The 20,939-nt window shown below is 42.1% G+C and overlaps 1 protein-coding gene across 2 annotated transcripts in view; it reads left to right on the forward strand.

Moving 5' to 3' along the window:
• The first annotated feature begins 5,367 nt into the window (after positions 1 to 5,367).
• GFPT1 (glutamine--fructose-6-phosphate transaminase 1) overlaps positions 5,368 to 20,939 on the forward strand; it is a 66,174-nt gene continuing 50,602 nt past the window's right edge. Inside the window, exons 1-3 of one of the 2 annotated variants that reach the window (XM_010333513.3) lie at positions 5,368 to 5,563; positions 13,931 to 14,038; positions 18,006 to 18,113. In XM_010333513.3, the coding sequence (XP_010331815.1) occupies positions 5,557 to 5,563; positions 13,931 to 14,038; positions 18,006 to 18,113 (223 nt within the window). In that variant the 5' untranslated portion in view covers positions 5,368 to 5,556. The remainder of the gene's footprint in view (positions 5,564 to 13,930; positions 14,039 to 18,005; positions 18,114 to 20,939) is intronic. The other variant, XM_003922663.4, reaches the window with a different exon arrangement.

Consider the following 20,939-nt stretch of genomic DNA (forward strand, 5'->3'; position numbering starts at 1 on the left):
CTAAAAAGTAGGACATATGTGCCCCAGCTCCCCTATTCTTATCATGCAAATGAATTTTTATTTTAATAATTTCATTGCTATGTATTATGGGCATTCACATAAGGGTTAACAAAAATTACTATAGCTATTTCAATTAAGGTTCTTCATTGTGTTGGTAATGGCAACTGGAAGTTCTGATGGGCTTCAGCCATCAGATCCAATGGGACTAAATCTATGAGCAGGGAAATGGACTTACATAAAGAGATGGTGAATAACACCCCCTTGCCATCATTACTTTTTTTGTTGTCGTTCAGAATGTTTTGATCAGGATAGAAAATCCATTTTCTCAGATGTTTGAATTAGACCCAGATGTCCCATTTCCTTCACAGATCATTTATTTTCTTTTCCTCCAGGCCTTATTCCCAAAGGCCCAGCTAAGGTGGAGCTCTGTATAAAGGGAGGTCAGGCACCCAAAGTGTGTATCTTAACTGGCACATGCTTACAAAGAGTTCTTTGTTGTATTGGGTTAGTGAGGTTTTTCAAGGCTGGGTTGGGAAAATACTGTCTTTCAGTTTCTTCTTCTCTTTTTTGTCAAATTATTATTATTATTTTGAGACAGAGTCTCGTTCTGCCACCAGGCTGTAGTGCAGTGGCACTATCTTAGCTTACTGCAACGTCTGTCCCCTGGGTTCAAGTGATTCTCCTGCATCAGCCTTCCAAGTAGCTGGGACTACAGGTGTGCACCACCACACCCTGCTAATTTTTGTATTATTAGTAGAGAGGGGTTTCACCACGTTGGCCAGGATGGTCTTGATCACTTGACCTCGTGATCCACTTGCCTCGGCCTCCCAAAGTGCTGGGATTACAGGTGTGAGCCACTGCACCCAGCCTCAAATTCTTTCTTTCTTTCTTTCTTTTTTTTTTTTAAACTTTTGAGGTAGGGGGGCTTTCCAGTCTTTACTGGAAACTTAAAAATTTGTATTTAGACAAATTCTAAAAGACCTGTAACACTAGTTTGTTCTCAACTGATTCATAGATATCTTCCAAAATAGCTTGTTGAGTAGAGATGTATAAGACAAGTTGATAGTCATTGTGGCAGAGTAGCAGGCAGAAGTGGAAAGCAAAGGGTTCAATAGATTATTATAGTTGGAGCATGAGAACTCTGGTTGCATTGCTGACATTTTCTTTGTGGCATTGACAGGTTTGCTGCCAGTGCACAAAGATGTTGCTTAAGCATTGCAACCATATCCTGGCTTCTAGGTAAGATGATGGAGTACTCACCAGAGCCTTAGATGAGGGTTCTTAGGCTAAGTGAATATCCACAGTCTTTTTGTTTCATGAATTGAGAAATGTATTATCGCACTAGACAAGGATACCCTCTCTCACCACTCCTATTCAATATAGTACCGGAAGTTCTAACCAGAGCAATCAGGCAAGAAAAAGAAATAAAGGGTACTCAAATAGGAAAGGAGGGAGTCAAATTGTCTCTATTTGCAGACAACATGATTGAATATTTAGAAGACCCCATCATCTCAGCCCAAAATCTCCTGAAACTGATAAGCAACTTCAGCAAAGTCTCAGGATACAAAATCAATGTGCAAAAATCACAAGCATTCCAATACACCAATAACAACAGACTTAAAGAGAGCCAAATCAAGAACGAACTGCCATTCACAATTGCTACAAAGAGAATAAAATACCTAGGAATACAACTAACAAGGAAAGTAAAGGACCTCTTCAAGGAGAACTACAAGCCATTGCTCAACGAAATAAGAGAGGATACAAACAGATGGAGAAACATTCCATGTTCATGGTTAGGAAGAATCAATATCGTGAAAATGGCCATACTGCCCAAAGTAATTTACAGATTCAACGCTATCCCCATCAAGCTACCAATGATCTTCTTCACAGAACTGGAAAAAAACACCTTAAACTTCATTTGGAAGCAAACGAGAGCCCACATAGCCAAGTCAATTCTAAGCAAAAAGAACAAAGCGGGAGGCATCACACTACTGGACCTTAAAGTATACTACAAGACCACAGTAATCAAAACAGCATGGTACTGGTACCAAAACAGAGATATAGACCAATGGAACAGAACAGAGGCCTCGGAGGCAACACAACATATCTACCACCATCCGATCTTTGACAAACCTGACAAAAACAAGCAATGGGGAAAGGATTCCCTGTTTAATAAATGGTGTTGGGAAAACTGGCTAGCCATGTGCAGAAAGCAGAAACTGGACCCCTTCCTAACACCTTACACTAAAATTAACTCCAGATGGATTAAAGACTTAAACATAAGACCTAACACCATAAAAACCCTAGAAGAAAATCTAGGCAAAACCATTCAGGACATAGGCGTAGGCAAGGACTTCATGACCAAAACACCAAAAGCATTGTCGACAAAAGCCAAAATAGACAAATGGGACCTAAACAAACCCCACAGCTTCTGCATGGCAAAAGAAACAGTCATTAGAGTGAACTGGCAACCAACAGAATGGGAAAAAACTTTTGCAGTCTACCCATCTGACAAAGGGCTGATATCCAGAATTTACAAAGAACTAAAACAGATCTACAAGAAAAAAACAAACAAGCCCATTCAAAAGTGGGCAAAGGATATGAACAGACACTTTACAAAAGAAGACATACATGAAGCCAACAAACTTATGAAAAAATGCTCATCATCACTGGTCATTAGAGGAATCCAAATCAAAACTACATTGAGATACCATCTCACAGCAGTTAGAATGGCGATCATTAAAAAATCTGGAGACAACAGATGCTGGAGAGGATGCAGAGAAATAGGAACAGTTTTACACTGTTGGTGGGAGTGTAAATTAGTTCAATCATTGTGGAAGACAGTGGGGCAATTCCTCAAGGACCTAGAAATAGAAATTCCATTTGACCCAGCAATCCCATTACTGGGTATATATCAAAAGGATTATAAATCATTCTACTATAAGGACACATACACATGAATGTTCATTGCAGCACTGTTTACAATAGCAAAGACCTGGAACCAACCCAAATGCCCATCGATGATAGACTGGACAGGGAAAATGTGTCACATATACACCATGGAATATTATGCAGCCATCAAAAACGATGAGTTCGTGTCCTTTGTAGGGACATGGATGAACCTGGAAACCATCATTCTCAGCAAACTGACACAAGAACAGAAAATCGAACACCGCATGTTCTCACTCATAGGCAGGTGTTGAACAATGAGAACACATGGACACAGGGAGGGGAACATCACACACTGGGGTCTTTTGGGGGAAATGGGGAGGGAGAGTGGGGGGGTGGGGAGTTGGGGAGAGATAGCATGGGGAGAAATGCCAGGCATAGGGGAAGGGGAGGAAGGCAGTAAATTACGCTGCCATGTGTGTACCTATTCAACAATCTTGCATGTTCTTCACATGTACCCCAAAACCTAAGATACAATAAAAACAAACAAAAAAAAAACCAAACGTATTATCACCAAAAAGCTTTTTTTTTTTTTTTTTTTTTTTTTTTTTTTTTTTTTAAACCTTGCTCTGGGTGATCTAGGACCTGTTTTTTTTTTTTTGTTTTTTTTTTTTTTTGAGACGGAGTTTCGCTCCTGTTACCCAGGCTGGAGTGCAATGGCGCCATCTCGGCTCATCGCAACCTCCGCCTCCTGGGTTCAGGCGATTCTCCTGCCTCAGCCTCCTGAGTAGCTGGGATTACAGGCACGAGCCGCCATGCCCAGCTAATTTTTTATATTTTTAGTAGAGACGGGGTTTTACCATGTTCATCAGGATGGTCTCGATCTCTTGACCTCGTGATCCACCCGCCTCGGCCTCCCAAAGTGCTGGGATTACAGGCTTGAGCCACCGCGCCCGGCCGAAAGCATCTTTCTTTACAGTGAGTAGCTCAAAGAGTGAGAGGTCTCCAAGTCTGTCTGGGGGCAATAAAAAAGGCTTTCCTGAAGAGGTAGCATGTAAACAGAGACAGGGTGGGGATTCTATGCAGCGTAACCAAAGTGTGCTTTTAAAAGATTTGAGAATCTTGGCCCAGTTGAGGAACTACCTGTTGAGCCTGTTAGGAGTGTATAGGGCTGGAAGGACACGTAAGACCAGACACATGAACAGCGGTTAGCACTTCAGGAATTCTGTGTGCCATGTAAGTTTCTAATATTATTTTACTCTAGAGCCATTACAGAGTTCTGGTAACTCTACATTCAGACTAAAGAGACCATTTAAGGCTGTTTAAAGCAAATGCCCAGGAATAAATTCTCAGAACCATCATCCCTCTCTAATCAAGTCTCTCTTGTCAGGCATGGTGCATTAACTCACAGAAGTAATCTTCTTTAAGTCAAACGCGCGGTTGTTTTTTTTTTTTTTTGAGATGGAGTTTCGCTCTTGTTACCCAGGCTGGAGTGCAATGGCGCGATCTCGGCTCACCGCAACCTCCGCCTCCTGGGCTCAGGCAATTCTCCTGCCTCAGCCTCCTAAGTAGCTGGGATTACAGGCACACGCCACCATGCCCAGCTAATTTTTTTTTTTGCACCTTTTAGTAGAGACGGGGTTTCACCATGTTGACCAGGATGGTCTCGATCTCTTGACCTCGTGATCCACCCGCCTCGGCCTCCCAAAGTGCTGGGATTACAGGCTTGAGCCACCGCGCCCGGCTAAAGGTAGGGAATTCCTAGCCCTCTCAGGTGGGCCATGGGAGGAGGCAGGCCAACAGTTTCTTACGTCCAGGCTCACAGTCGGATAGCTGAGCCTTACATTTCTCCTCTAAGCCTCCACAGTAAACTGGGTTGTTATGGAGGCAATGGAAGCGGACGGCTTTTAGCGGCCAAGCGTATCACACAGGGAACTGAATTGCTTATTACCAGAAAGGCTGACCTTTGGAGCTCTGAAGTAAAGAATTTTCATATCTTTCTTCCCCCACCTCCCCATTCTTTATTTTTCCAGCCCTATGCCCCCACCTCCCCCATTCTTTATTTTTCCAGCCCTATGTCCCCCAGGATTCCCTTTTCAGACTTCCTTTCTTCCTCTTCTTTCCCCACTTCGTGGAGTGCCGGCGCGTGGGGCCTGGGGCTGCACTGGGCGCGCACCCGGAGCTACTGCTTTGCTAACAATTCCATCCTTCTCTTTCCGTCGTTCCCTGCCAGGCGCTGGGTTTTTCCCTCCCTCTCGGCTCCTTCCCTCCCGTGGCTCGTCCGTGGGAGGGCGTCTCCAGGAACTCCAGGCGGACGCGACCACGAGTCTCTGCCACGTCTCCGCCAACAGTCCAGCGCCTGCGTGGAGTCGGGGGGCGGGGCAGCGCTGGGAGGCGGGACCTGCGCGTGAGCGGCGCTTAAGCAGTCCAATGGGGCCTACCGGCGGCGGCGCGCTGCGCGCCGGGGGGCGGGGCCTGGCGGCGGTTGCTGGCTGAGCCCGAGCGGCAGTGAAGGCTGTCGTTGCCTGGGCCGTCGCATCCCAGAGGGAGTCGTGTCGGTACCACCCCAGCCTCCCAGCCCGCGGATTGCCCACCGAGGCTCGTGTGTGCACCCCCCGATCCCGCCAGCCGCTAGCCCCTGGCCTTGCGGGACGTGTCTCCGGCATCATGTGTGGTAAGGGGGCCGGGGGCGGGGGGCGTGTTGCCGGGCGGCGCTGGGGTGCTGTGCGGGCGCCCCTGAGGCCCGAGGCTACGGGCGGAAGCGGGAGTGCGGAGGGTGCGAAGTCTGGGTGATGGGCAGGGGGCGTCCCGTGGTGGCTGCGCGGGGCAGGGGCCAGCATCCGCGGGCGGGAGAGTGGGTGGCGGCCGGGAGAAGGGCACCTGAGAGGAAGGCGGGCCCCCTTCGCCGGAGGCCAGCGGGAGCCTTTCCGCGGAGAAGGAACCGGGTGAGGAGAGAAACGGTTTTATTGAAAAAGGAGGAGACGGCTGAGGGAATTGAGATGTGGAGGGGGGTGCCTTCAAAAGGGCCGACCAGGTGAGTGAGGCAACCTGTGGAACATCGGGCCAGGTCTCTTGAACTTATCTTGTATTTTTCTAGGATTTACCTTTCAAAAAATAATCCGTTTTTACTGTTTTTGGGCAGGCCCAATAGAAAACAGACCCTAGCTAGAGCCACGATAGTGGCATTAAACGTGGTCTTACTTCCTACCATCCCTTGTCTCAACAGAAACCATTGCTAATCAATAACTTGGTTAATGGGCTTAGACCTGATCCTCTGGTGGAAGAGGCCTGGAGATGTCTGCGGCGATACATCATTTATCATTTGCATGTGCACCCATTAAAAGTACCCGCTATGAAAAATATATCTCTTGGATGTATACTCTTTATAATACCAACTATGAAAAATATTTATCATTTATCCCTTGCATGTGTACCCATCAAAAATACTAGCTATGGAAAGTTTAACAAGTATCTTTCCTACAGCAGTTAAAAAATTAAAGTTAGGCTCTTATGTTTTGACAGTCGTTTTTATTATTACCTAAGTGTTAGTGAAAGAGATTGTGAGAATCGTGTCTGACATGACTGATGTCCTCTAAAATTGGTATTAACTTGGCTATTGCCAGTAAAAATAATTGTATTCTTACCTTATTGAAATTTACAACCAACTTTATCCATGGAAGAGAGAACACTTTTTTTTTTTTTTTTTAAGGGAAGTACCATTGTAAGTGAATTGAAACTCTCTGGGAGACTTATTTGCAGCCTTTTGCACGAAGGAACTGAACAGGAGGTGGATTGTACTCATTAAAGTATATATTTCCTGTATTTAACTTTATGCTCATTTCAGCTTCTGAAAATGAGGAGCAGGTTTAAATTTAGAGTAGATTAAAAAAAAACCCACATAAAAACAGAAACACCTATAAATAGCTTACTGAAATTATTAGAGTAGAGCTGACTTCAGAATCAGACTTTTGCAGTGTCTAGTTAGTAGAATGGTTTTGCATTTAGTTTGGAGCTGTGAAATAGTGAATTTGTCAACTGGTCAATCTCCAGTGTGCTTCATTTGTTTGTTAACTGTTTCTGATTGATTAGGTGTGTGCCTCATTAAATATTCGGTATTCTGGTTGCAGGTCATTTCCTTATGTTCCAGAAAAAAAACTGTAAAGTACTTGTTCAAAAAAAAAAAAAGAATCCGGGCATGGTGGCTCACACCTGTAATCCCAGCACTTTGGGAGGCCAAGGCGGGTGAATCACCTAAGGTCGGGAGTTTGAGACCAGCCTGGCCAACATGGTGAAATCCCAGTCTCTGCTAAAAATTCAAAATAACTGGTGTGGTGGCACGTGGCTGTAATCTCAGCTACTTGGGATTGAGGCAGGAGAATTGCTTGAACCTAGGAGGCGGAGGTTGCAGTGAGCTGAGATTGTGTCCAGCCAGGGCAAAAAAGAGCGAAACTCTGTCTCAAAAAAAAAAAAATAAATAAATAAATACATACATACATACACAAATAAAATCGCATATAGAAATTAGGTTCAGATAAGGGAAATACACCCTTAGCGTGGAAACTACATGTTGGGAGTGTTCACACAGTCTGTGTCTCCATTATACAGAGTTTTACTGCTGAGGAAACGGGTATTGAAGAAATAAAAAGTGAGTATTTGAGACATTTCTGAGGTCCTGCTGTTAAGTCAGACCACAGTTTTGCATGATTCTAGGGATAGGGTTCAGAATTTATTTTCTCTCTAATGTAAATTCTGAAAGAAGATGACTGTCATTATTTTTCACCCACATCTTAATAATTGAACTAAAATTTCTGAGCAGAGAAATGGAGTGAAAATTAGACTAGATGGGAAAATCTGGAAGTTTGCCTTCTGATTAAGTTTTTCTTTTTCAAGACGGGGTCTCACTCTATTGCCCAGGCTGCAGAGCAGCAGCACAATCTTGGCTCACTGCAGCCTCTGTCTCCTGGGTTCAGCCTCCTGAGTAGCTGGGAGTACAGGGGTGTGCCACCACGCCTGGCTAATTTTTGCATTTTTAGTAGAGGTGGTGTTTTACCATGTTGGCCAGGCTGATCTCCTGACCTCAGGTAATCTACCTGCCTCAGCCTCCCAAAGAGCTGTGACTACAGGAGTGAGCCACTGTGCCTGGCTCTAGTCAAATTTTTCTAAAAGATTATTTTATTTCAATGTTGTAAAATGTTCAAACAGAAGAATGAGGATTGAAGATTCTGATAGGCTTTTTTCAATCAGATATACTGATTAAACTGATACAATGTTTACCAACTTGTGTTGGGATGTTAATAAGTGTTAGGAAAAAAGGGTCTATGGTCCAGTAAATTTGGGAAGCAACATGCTAAATAGCATGCTAATGTTTTGTTTTGTTTTTTGATTAGAGGACTTCTTGGAATCTTTAATGTTGTTGTTTTTTTTTTTGAGATGGAGTCTTGCTCTGTCACCAGGCTGGAGTGCAGTGGCTCCATCTCGGCTCACTGCAACCTCCACCTCCTGGTTCAAGCGATTCCCTTGTCCCAGCCTCCTGAGTAGCTGGGACTACAGGTGTGTGCCACCTCTCCTGGCTAATTTTTTGTGTTTTAATAGAGATGATGCGGTTTCACCATGTTGGCCAGGATGGTCTTGATCTCCTGACCCTGTGATCTGTCCGGCTCGGCCTCCCAAAGTGCTGGGATTACAGGCATGAGCCACCACGCCCGGCTAGAATCTTTAATTTATGAATAATAAGCATTGCGAATCTCCCAGAGAAGAAAGGCGTGTCTATTTTCCAAATTTATCTTCCTTTTTTTGGTTGGAATATAGTTCGTCCTTTTTATTTGTATTATTTTTGGTTTTGCTGAGATTGTGTTGAGTTACTTAAACTATCCCTAGCTTTTAACAGATTTTGTTATTGTTATAAATGTGGGGTTATACCCTTCTGATCCAATGGTATATGTAAAATGGAACTTTTGGGTTGGGTCCTGTGGCTCATGCCTGCAGTCCCAGCAATTTGGGAGGCTGAAGCGGATGAATTACCTGAGGTGAGGAGTTTGAGACCAGCCTGACCAACCGCCTGACCAACAGGTGAAGCCCCATCTCTACTAAAAATACAAAAAAAATTAGCTGGGCGTGGTGGCACACGCATGTAATCCCAGCTACTTGAGAGTCTGGGGCAGGAGAATCACTTGAACCTGGGAGGCAGAGGTGGTGGTGAGCTGAGATGGTGCCACTGGACTCCAGCCTGGGTGACAAGAGTTGAGACTCTGTCTCAAATAAATAAAATAAAATAAAATAAATGGAATTTTTGCAAATGAGATCCTTTTTAAAAGCAGTAAGGGAACTTGCAATTTTAAAGTGTCCTGAAATAAATTTTGCAAACGTTTTTTGTAATTATACTGTCTAATGGCTTTAGGGATAATTGAGGGATGCTGAGATTGGCTGCTAGGATTGGTCATAAAAGCAGTACTATTAACATCTCCTTAGAAGTCATACTGGATATGAAGAAGTTGTGAGAGAAAATAATTGCTTAATAAGCATTTCTTCAATTGTGTTCCCTGGAAATGGAAGTTAATAGGTTCTGGTAATGAGCACTAGAAGGGGGAAAGGGTTTTGTTACACAAGTTTGGGAAATTCTGCTCTTGGAGATGAACAATTAGCAAGATTAAAGGTTCTAGAAAGTTCTAAATATATACCTAACTTTAACCAGGTATTTCTTAAACCTTTAATTATGAAACCTTTCTTCATTCCTTTTTAGCATCCTGTGAAATATCTTTTTGTTTCTGTGGTTTGGGAATTTTTTGACCATATATTTCAAGTGCCTAGAAAGTGTTAGAAGATACTTGCAGGTATTTGAAATGATGGCTTTATACTTGGCACTCTGCCCTTTTCAGAGATGACTAAAGTAAAAGAGTTGCTTTCAAGGAATTGCTGCCTGATCAGAGGAAAGAAAATTAATGCACATGCAGCAGCTTCAGATGAAAATACACAGTCCTTGTTCATTGCCATGTCATAGATCACAACTGGAATGAATAGAAGTTTAGAGACTGGAGAGCTCTGGGCTTTGGGTATCTGCATTAGGTCAGGAATGTTCTGGGTGATGGGGCAGGACTCTTACTTTGAGGAATAATGCCAGCTTGTAGAGAATTAGCATACTGTGAGAGATAATCATTGATGGCTTCTGTTACCCATCAGTGAATGGAGGCAGAAGTAGGTTGAGAACTACTACCAGAGGGGTGGAAGGAGGAAAGTGCCAGGAAAGTAGACCAAAGAATAGTGGTTAAAGGCAAAAGAGTTCCAAAGTAGTATATTGCCTTGGACAGAGTCTGTAAAAGTAGAAAAAGGTCATTCGTATATAATGCTTCCGAGAAGTTAATTGGATATGGTTATGAAGAAATCATTAGAGAATGCGTATGTCAAGGCAGAAGGGTCTCAGTTTGTGTTTAGGAGGAGGGCTGCAAGTAATACCAAAAAGAAGACGGAGTGTTTTGGAATTGAAGTTCCCTGGGAGTGTTGCGAAGTTGGATTCTAGAACTGTGGTTCCTGGCCTACAAGCCCTGAAGTTGTTACAGGGTGTCCATTGCTTATTCATACGCTTATAACTTTGTCTATAAGTTGAATGAAAATTGTTCTGTATCACTGAATAGTAAAAATTTAACCCATTATTGTGAAGGAGTCTCAGAATATTTTGATGTTAACAAAAGCGTTCTGTATTCACAAAGTTGGAGAAATACTCATCAAGAGTTGTAAGTAAGGCTGGGAGCAGTGGCTCACACCTGTAATCCCAGCATTTTGGGAGGCCGAGGCGGGCGGATCACTTGAGTTCAGGAGTTCGAGACCAGCCTCACCAACATAGCAAAACCCCATCTCTACTAAAAATACAAAAGTTAGCTGAGTGTGGTGGTGCCCACCTGTAGTCCTATCTACTCAGAAGACTGAGGTGGGAGCATTGAGCTCAGGAGTTTCAGGCTGCAGTGAGCTATAATTGTGATGCTGCACTCCAGCCTGGGTACTAGGCGACAGTGCAGGTCTGTCTCTTAAAAAAAAAAGTTATAAGCAGGGGAGAGGCTAGCTTCAGAGAGTAGTGTGTGGAGTATGTCTCCCTTGAGCTTATAAGGAATAAGAAGTAATTCGTATATATGCTGTTAAACTGTTGAAAAGATGATGGATGAGGGGCAGGGACTCACGCTTGTAAACTCAGCACTTTGGGATGCTGAGGTGGGAGGATCTTGGAGTTTGAGGCCAGCTTGGACAGCATAGTGAGATCTTGTCTCTATATTTTAAAAACAAAAAAAGAAAATGAAGACTTTAATTCTGGCTGGGTACAGTGGCTCACGTCTGTAATCGCAGCACTTTGGGAGGCTGAGGGAGGCAGATCACCTGAAGTCAGGAGTTTGAGACCAGCCTGGCCAACATGTTGAAACCCTGTCTCTACTAAAAATATAAAAATTAGCCAGGAGTGGTAATAGACGCCTGTAATCCTAGCTACTACTTGGGAGGCTGAGGTGGGAGAATTGCACTGCCACGCCTGGCCAATTTTTTTATTTTTAGTAGTAGTGGCAGGGTTTCACCATGTTGGCTAGGCTGTTCTTGGTCTCCTGACCTCAGGTGATCTACCTGCCTCAGCTTCCCAAAATTGGGATTACAGGTGTGAGCCACTGCACCGACCCACATTTGTATTAAAGTATTGTTTTAGAAAAGATATGTGTTCTGTATATCTTCTTTTAATGACCTGGTTAAAATATGAACTGATAGTTATCTGTTGGTATTTAATCTTTCTCAAAGATCAGTGACCCATGGGTGGGGAGTGCAGAACACATAAAAGTTTGACAATTGGGTTACTGGTTTATTCATATTACAGATCACTTTGTGAATGAACAGCAGTAGCAGCAAAAACCCCAGACTCATTCTTCTGAATTTAACGGGTAGACATTGGTCTTGGGACTCTTCTACTGCCCTCTAGTGTTTATCATGAGTAGCCATTGAAAGTTTGAAACTGCACTTGGCTGTGTGCCGCTACCACTCTTACCTTAGAAATATCCTTAAGCAGCATGTTGTTTATCCTTATCTTTTTTTTTTTTTTTTTTGAGATGGAGTTTCGCTCTTGTTACTCAGGCTGGAGTGCAATGGCGCAATCTCGGCTCACCGCAACCTCCGCCTCCTGGGTTCAGGCAATTCTCCTGCCTCAGCCTTCTGAGTAGCTGGTATTACAGGCACGTGCCAACATGCTCAGCTAATTTTTTGTATTTTTAGTAGAGACGGGGTTTCACCATGTTGACCAGGATGGTCTCGATCTCTTGATCTCGTGATCCACCCGCCTCAGCCTCCCAAAGTGCTGGGATTACAGGCTTGAGCCACCGCACCTGGCCATTTATCCTTATCTTAATTGCTGTGTTTTGAGGTTAGGAATGGTATTTGTGGGTATCTCTGGGATATTGGTTAACTCAATTTCTGTTTTTGAATTACGAAAGATAGATGTTCTACCCTCCCTTATGGGGTGCTGGTACTGTGAAAGTAAAATGACTGTCCATTACAGGAAAGCTTAAAAAATATAAATTTAAGGGGTGTGTGTGTGTTTGAGATGGAGTCTCACTCTGTCATGCAGGCTGGAGTGTAGTGGTGCAGTCTTGGCTCACTGCAATCTCTGTCTCCCTGGTTCAAGTGATTCTCCTGCCTCAGCCTCCTGAGTAGCTGTGATTACAGGTGTGTGCCACCACACCCCGCTAATTTTTTGTATTTTTAGTAGTGATGGGGTTTTACCATGTTGGTCAGGTTGGTCTCTAACTCCTGACCTTGTGATCCACCTGCCTTGGCTTCCGAAAGTGCTGGGGTTACAGGTGTGAGCCACTGTACCTGGCCGTGGTTTTTAAAAAATATCTGAATGAAATACAGGATTTCTATAAGTCTTTGGCCTGGAACTACTTCTTTGTGGAGCGTTGAACCTGTTGTTTCGGATTGTTTTGGATTTTAATGTGTGGGTTTCTCTTTTTTTAGGGTGTGATAATATATTTGAGAAAATTGCAGTGTGTTGATCATGGTGATCAGCATATATGTTATGATGGCTTTTCTGTTGGGTATCAACAACGCAGCATTTTTGTATGTTGAAATGTTTCAGTAGGAAACATTTCACACTCTATAGAAGTAAAGACTTAGATGGAAATGAAGACTAGTCATTTGGGAGTTCTCTCTCACAGAATTAATTTAAACTTCTTATGAATCAGTAGAATTACAGTGAAAGGAAAGTTAAGAAAAAGGGAAGTTTTAAAATAAGCAACTTGAACTTGTATTTTTATATATTTTAGTTTTCAGTTTTGTTACATTGTAGCTGCTCTGGCCAAAGCTCAGCCATGGAAAACCTCAGATACTGTCCATGCTGCAATTGCTAAAAGTGTGGATTTCCCTTACCTGTGTTCTGTTATTTCTTTTCAGTTCACATTATATTAATTCTTTTATTTCTAGTTTTGTTTTTCCAAATGGTTGTTCTTTTTCTATGAATTTTCAAGAGTTATTAACATGTTGTTGTCTTTTGGTAATATTTGATGAACAAGTGATTCAAACAGTTATCTTTTAAGATAGTTATAAATTTGGTCAGTTTTTACTATTTTTAAAATTATTTAAGTTGTATTATTCACATCATCTATTATTTGAAGTAAGCAAAATTAATCTCATTGGTATAGATTTTAGGGCCTATATGTTGCTTAAAATACTTCAGAATTTTTTTTTCTTGAAACCAAATGCTTCGTATATAGGACATAAACCATGAATTTGCAAATTGGTTTTTTAAAAACATTAAATTTCACTTGACAAAATGTCAGTCATGGAAAATAAGTAGCCAGCTTTATAAGCTTCTTTGAAAAAATTATAAACATGTATTTTGACATGTTTAGTTTTTTATACTTATGAGAAATTCCTCCTTGAAAAAATTCCATTACCTTTAAACGGTTTGAAATGTTGTTTGAAAGATGGAATCTAACTTCACATTTTTTCACATACTTGACATAATTATGCTAATTTTGATTTTTAAATCAGAAATTTTCATTAAATATTTGTTTACTTGCAGGTATATTTGCTTACTTAAACTACCATGTTCCTCGAACGAGACGAGAAATCTTGGAGACCCTAATCAAAGGCCTTCAGAGACTGGAGTATAGAGGATATGATTCTGCTGGTACTTCCTTTTAAAAAATTACTATGGATTTTGCATGATTCTTTAAGCAGAGATTTTTTTTAGGAAATTATTATTAGGAGACTAGATTCTTATTAGGAGACTAGATTCTCCTCTTATTAGGAGACTAGATTCTTATTAAAGTCTCTTTTGTTTTGAATAAGCGTAAATCGGAAGAATTTTTGTCTTTTATCATGTTTAAAGGATTTATTCATGTAACCTCAACAGTGTTACCATTTATGTGGAGTATTGCTTCTTACAGTGACCTTCTATTACGAATACTACTATAAAAACATCATATGGGGCATTATTATGATGAAACAAACTTCATGAAGGTCTTACTTTCTAAATTCGTTTTTCTTTCCTATAACTTTAATTTTTCTTCACTGATTTCATGCTTTGGCATATAAACTTGCCTCAGATTCATTTTTCTTATTTTTCTTATTTATTTTTGAGACAGGGTCTCACTATGTCACCCAAGCTGGAGTATAGTGGTGCAGTTATAGCTCACTGCAGTCTCAAACTTCTGAAGCTCAAGCAATCCTCTCTCCCCAGTCCTAAGTAGCTAGGATCATAGCTGTGCACCACCATGCCCAGCTAATATTTAAAAAGTTTTTGTAGCGATGAGAGTCTCACTATGTTGCCCAGGCTGGTCTCAAACTCCTGGCCTCAAGTGATCCTCCTGCTTTGGCTTCTCAAAGTGCTGGAATTACAGGAAAGCCGCTGATTCCAGCCTCTTTCATTTTAAATAAATGACACATAAACATAGCTTTCTGGCAACTTTATATTCTACCCTAGCTCCTTCCTCAACTGTGTCACAGATTCCTAAGACCATCCTTAGATTCATTGATTCCCCAGGAGGACTCACAGGACTCAGCATTTTGTTTTTAATTTTTTTTTTTTTTTTTGAAACAGAGTCTTGTTCTGTTGTCAGGCACCAGGCTGGAGTGCAGTGGCACAATCTCTGTTCACTGCAGTCTCCACCTCCTGCGTTCAAGCAATTCTCCTACCTCAGCCTCCCGAGTAGCTGGGACTACAGGTGCACGCCACCACACCCAGCTAATTTTTTTTTGTTTTTTAGTAGAGGCAGGGTTTCACCATGTTGCCCAGGATGGTCTCAATCTCTTGCCCTCGTGATCGCCCCCCAGGCCTCCCAAAGTGCCGGGATTACAGGTATGAGCTACCGCGCCTGCCCAGCATTTTGTTATACTCATGGCTATGTTTCATTATGGCAAAAGAATACAAAGCACAATAAAGGTGCTTTCTGTGAAGTCTTGAGAAAGCTAGGCACAAGCTGCTTGCTAGTGAATCAGCGCCCAGGGTTTTCACTGGGGGCTGGTCACAGACACCCTCTACCTAGCATGTACCAAAATTCTAGACTCTCAGAAGAAAAGCAGATGTTCAGCATAAACCACATTGTTTGCACAGTTTGCATAATGAGCCCCTCTTAGTTAGGGTGGTAGAAATCCTTCCAAAAGCAAAGTTTCTAGACACTAATGAAGGGCTTGAAAACAAGCCTTTCTCAGGATAGCAGTTTCACACCTGTGTTACTCTTTTTTTGTACACTTAACATTGCCACATGGAAAGGGCATTTATCTTCCTTGACTTTCCTTAGTAACGGAAAGTCAGTTCCTCAACTCCTTTGTTTTTAAAATTCTTTCCTTCTTTAGCTTCTTTGATAGCACATCTTCTCATTCTCTTCCTAAGATGCTGATTACTTCTTTTCTGTTTGCTTTGGAGGCTACTTTCTTCTACTCAGTGTTTTCTTCTGCTCAAATGTTAATGTTCTTCAAGATTCTTTTTTTTTTTTTTTTTGAGATGAGTCCTGCTCTGTCACCCGGGCTGGAGTGCATTGGCACGATCTTGGCTCACCACTGCAACCTTGGCTTACCGCTGCAGCCTTGGCTTACCGTTGCACCTCTGCCTCCTGGGTTCAAGTGATTCTCCTGCCTCAGCCTCTCCGGTAGCTGGGATTACAGGCACAAGCCATGCCCGGCTAATTTTTGTATTTTCAGTAGAGATGAGAGTTCACCATGTTGCCCAGGCTGGTCTTGAACTCCTGACCTCAGGTGATCCATCTGCCTCGGCTTCCCAAACTGCTGGGATTACAGGTGTGAGCCACCACACCCAACCAAGATTCTTTTCTAGGCCCACTTTCCTCATTTTGTGTCTTCTTGTATGAGCTCTGACTTCATCAGCCTTCTGTTATGTTGGTAACTTCTTTTTTTGTTTCTTTGTTTTCTTTTTGTTTATTTTAATTTTAATTTTTTTGTGTGTGAGTATGTTGGTGACTTCTTTTTTTTTTTTTTTTTTTGAGATGGATTTTCACTTTTGTTGCCCAGGCTGGAGTGCAATGGTGCAATCTTTGCTCACAGCAATCCTCCGCCTCCTGGGTTCAAGCAAGTCTCCTACCTCAGCCTTCTAGTAGCTGGGATTACTGGCATGTGCCACCAGACTTGGCTAATTTTGTATTTTTAGTAGAGATGGGGTTTCTTTATGTTGGTCAGGCTGGTCTTGAACTCTCGACCTCCAGTGATCTGCCTGCCTTGGCCTTCCAAAGTGTTGAAATGACAGGCATGAGCCACTGTGCCTGGCCATATTGGTGACTTCTAATCAAGGTGTATTTACCTGATCCAGTTGTATCTCCCAAGCTGTATTCTAGGCCCCCTAGAAGTTTCTTCCTAGAAAGACCATGATATTTTAAACTTTGCATGTTGAAAAATTGAACTGAGGCCGGGTGTGGTGGCTCACGCCTGTAATCGCAGCACTTTGGGAGGCCAAGGTGGGTGGATCACTTGAGGTAAGGAGTTTGAGACCAGCCTGACCAACATGGTGAAACCCTGTTTCTACTAAAAAAAAAGAAAAAAAAAATTAGCCCCGCATTGTGGCATGCGCCCGTAATCTAAGTTACTCATGAGGCCGAGGCAGGAGAATTGCTTGAACCTGGGAGGCAGAGGTTGTAGTGAGCCGAGATCGTGCCACTGCCCTCCAGCCTGGGCAACAGATCAAGATGTCTCAGAAAAAACAAACAAACCGATACACTGCAGTCCTCACCCAACTCCGCACTCTGTTTCTTGTTTGTTTTTGAGATGGAGTCATGCTCTTTCGCCCAGGCTGGAGTACAATGGTGTGATCTCAGCTCACTGCAACCTCTACCTTCTGGGTTCAAGCCATTCTTCTGCCTCAGCCTCCGATTATCTGGGATTACAGGCATGCCCAGTCTGTTTTTTTATGTCCCTTTTATTAAGAATCATTCAACAAGCCTTTTGAGCCATTCTACAAGTCCTTCGAGGTATTCCAGACTTCTCCTGCCTTCTCATTTATATTTTCAATTCTGCTTCTCAATATCACTTATCTCTTTCTGCATTACCATTGTTTAGTTCAGGTGCTCTTCATTTTTGCTTTGCTGTAACTATAACTTTTGACAGCTGGTTTCTTCCTTCCATTTCTCTCCCTCTAATTCTTTCTCTACACTGTTTCTAGAAGGACTTTGCTAAACATTTTTGCTGAATGACTTCTCTGCTGACAGGACAAAGTGTTTTCCTAGTATTTTCAGGGTAGCTTTTTCAAATTCCTTAGCAACTTAAGGAGTCTTCTAAGAGATGTGTTCCCTGACTTTCCCTCCTTAGCCACCTTCTCAGGTGGGTGCTTATCTTTTGCATTTCTCCACTGTACTCCAATTGTAACCTGTGGTATTTTTATTATAATTCATAATCATGCTGAATTATTTTTTCCTTGCCTGTCTTCTTGATAGACTTAGAAGTTTGAGGACAGGAATTGAGTTCTTTTTATTTTTGTCTCTAGCAGCTTTCCTGGTTTTTGACACACAGTAGGTTTTCAGTAGATGTTGAATTGATAAATAAGTAGATTATTTAGATGAGTATTTTTTTAATTAAAAATTTTGCCTCGCATTAATAATTTTATCAGTAGCCAGTTTCTAAATCTTGCTCTTTTACTTATGATGTTTTAGGCGTGGGAGTTGATGGAGGCAATGACAAAGATTGGGAAGCCAATGCCTGCAAAATCCAGCTTATTAAGAAGAAAGGAAAAGTTAAGGCACTGGATGAAGAAGTTCACAGTAATGTACTTAGTTTGATTTTTGTCCCACCTCCCCTTCTCTTCCTTTTCCCCTCCCCATTCCCCACAAAGTTACCCCCTCCCCTCATATTTTGAGACCCATTTTAATAATAATGTTCTGTAATATTAAAGGGAGGGAAGAAAAGTAGTTTTGTTACCATCTAACCTGGAAACCATCATTCTCAGCAAACTGACACAAGAGCAGAAAATCAAACACCGCATGTTCTCACTCATAGGCAGGTGTTGAACAATGAGAACACATGGACACAGGGAGGGGAGCACTACACACTGGGGTCCATTGGGGGGAAATGGGGGAGGGACGGTGGGGTGGGGAGGTGGGAAGAGATGGTATGGGGAGAAATGACAGATACAGGTGAGGGGAAGGAAGGCAGCAAACCACACTACCATGTGTGTACCTATGCAACAATCTTGCATGTTCTTCACATGTACCCCAAAACCTAAAATGCAATAAAAAAAATAAATAAATAAAATAAAATGTGCCTGAACCTGAAAAATAATCATTGCAACTAGGGAAGGAAATTAGTTAGGCATATTACCTTTAGTGCAAGCTTCAAATATTAAGTCAAGTAGCTTCAGAGCCACCATTCCTGAGGAAGAGCCTTTCATAGGACAAAAGGTATTTTTAGTGGTGGCCTTATACATGTGTCTTCATTGCTAATTGTCTTCACTTTGGACTAAATGCCTAACTTAGATGTAGTCAATTTGGGCATTGCACCTTTTAGTAGGTCTGATATAATCTGTTAAGTGTCATGTTTTCCCTCACAGTTTTTTTCTCTGGCATAAGGAGTTGTCAGAGATGTATGCCCCATCAAAGAGGATTTACTTCTCAGTATTTAGATCATAACATTATGCTTGCACATTTTATTTTTGCACAAGAAACTTGAAAACAAAGCAAACTTTGAAGTATATTGATTGAAAAAATATTTTTAAAATTCTCCACAAAACCCAGGAAGCAGCAAGTATTTTATGTACCTACTCAAATGAATGCCATCATAATCATTGTGAAAGAGTACAGGTAGAGGAAAATGATGAATTTGGTTTTTTTTTTTCCCACATAAGCCATACAGTTAACTTTGTAGTACTTGTTTAACAAATTAAATCAATACTTATTTTGCCTGTATTGTAGTGTAAGATTAGCTGGGGTAAAGCAGACACCCAAATAACTACATTTCAAAAACAATAATCTAAATATCTACTGTGTGTTCTACATCCTGTGTACCAGGCTGGTTACAGTGAGTTCTGTAGGAAAGAACAGACATTGCTGTGAGATTCAGGGGAGAGTTCCCACAAGTTGACGAGACTGGAAATACATAGAGAATGACTGCTGATTATATTTGGTCAGTGAATATGTGAAGGGAGGACCTTCTGAGTAGAATAGCATAGCTAAAGATAATAATGGGGATGGCAGGTTTGTTGATGGAATGGTAGTAGTTCTTTTTATTTCCATTATTGATGGACAAATATGGGAGGCTAGAAAGGCAGATGTGAGCAGAATCACCATTTTTGAATGTCAGCATATTGAAACGTGCCTCTTCAGCAGTAAACTATTTTTGTTTCTGTTTTTTTCTTTGAGATGGAGTCTTGCTGCAGTGCCCAGGCTGGAGTGCAATGGTGCAATCTTGGCTCACTGCAACCTCCGCCTCCCGGGTTCAAGTGACTCTTCTATCTCAGCCTCCTGAGTAGCTGGAATTACAGGTGCATGCCACCATGCCTGGTGAATTTTCATCTTTTTGGTAGAGATGGGATTTCACCATATTGGCCAGGCTAGTCTTGAACTCCTGACCTCAAGTGATCCACCCACCTTGGCCTCCTAGAGTACTGGGATTACAGGCATGAGCCACTGTACCTGGCCAACTGGTTTATTTTTCAAGTGTAGTTATTGGGGAGTAATCTTTTCTTTCTTTTTAAAGAAGTAATCTTGCTCTGTCACTCAGGCTGGAGTGCAGTGACAGATCTTGGCTTACTGCAACCTATGCCTCCGGTTTAAGCAATTCTCCTGCCTCAGTCTCCTAATTAGCTGGGTTTACAGGCGTGTGCCACCACACTGGGCAAATTTTTGTATTTTTAGTAGAGGTGGGATTTCGCTGTGTTGGCCAGGCTGGTCTTGAACTCCTGACCTCAGGTAATTCACCTTCCTCGGCCTCCCAAAGTGCTAAGATTGTAGGCCTGAGCCACCGCAACTGGCCAACCCCTAGCTAATCTTACCCTACAATAACATGCAAAGTAAGTATTGACTGAATTTACTGTCTATAGATGGAAACTTGCAGATACTGCTGGTGAATTGGTAACTAGTAAATCATTTTAAAGAGCTGTTTGGCAATATCTACATGGGAAATGCCTATACCCTAAAACCAAGCACTTTCACTCTTGGATATGTACTTGAAGGAAACACAGTGAACAAGGTGACATGACAACAAGATTCATTGTTATAAAATTTAGAAATAGCCTAAATGTCTATAAATAAGGGAATGGGATTATATAATAAGTTGTATATACTGGGCGTGGTGACTCATGCCTGTAATCCTAGCCCTTTGGGAGGCCAAGGCAGGTGGATTACCTGAGATCATGAGTTTGAGACCAGCCTGGGCAACATGGTGAAACCCATCTCTACCAAAATACAAAAAGTTAGCCAGGCATGGTGGCGTGGGCCTGTAGTCCAAGCTACTCGGAAAAAAAAAAGTTGTATATGATAGTGAATGACCATATGTAACCTTTGAAAGGAGTGCACTGAATCTGGTTCCTATATGAACATGGATAATTCCTGGCATGTAAAGTATAGGACATTTAAAAACACAAAACAGTACTA

The sequence above is a fragment of the Saimiri boliviensis genome, chromosome 1 (assembly GCF_048565385.1).
Source record: "Saimiri boliviensis isolate mSaiBol1 chromosome 1, mSaiBol1.pri, whole genome shotgun sequence".
NCBI classification, from domain to species: domain Eukaryota; kingdom Metazoa; phylum Chordata; class Mammalia; order Primates; family Cebidae; genus Saimiri; species Saimiri boliviensis.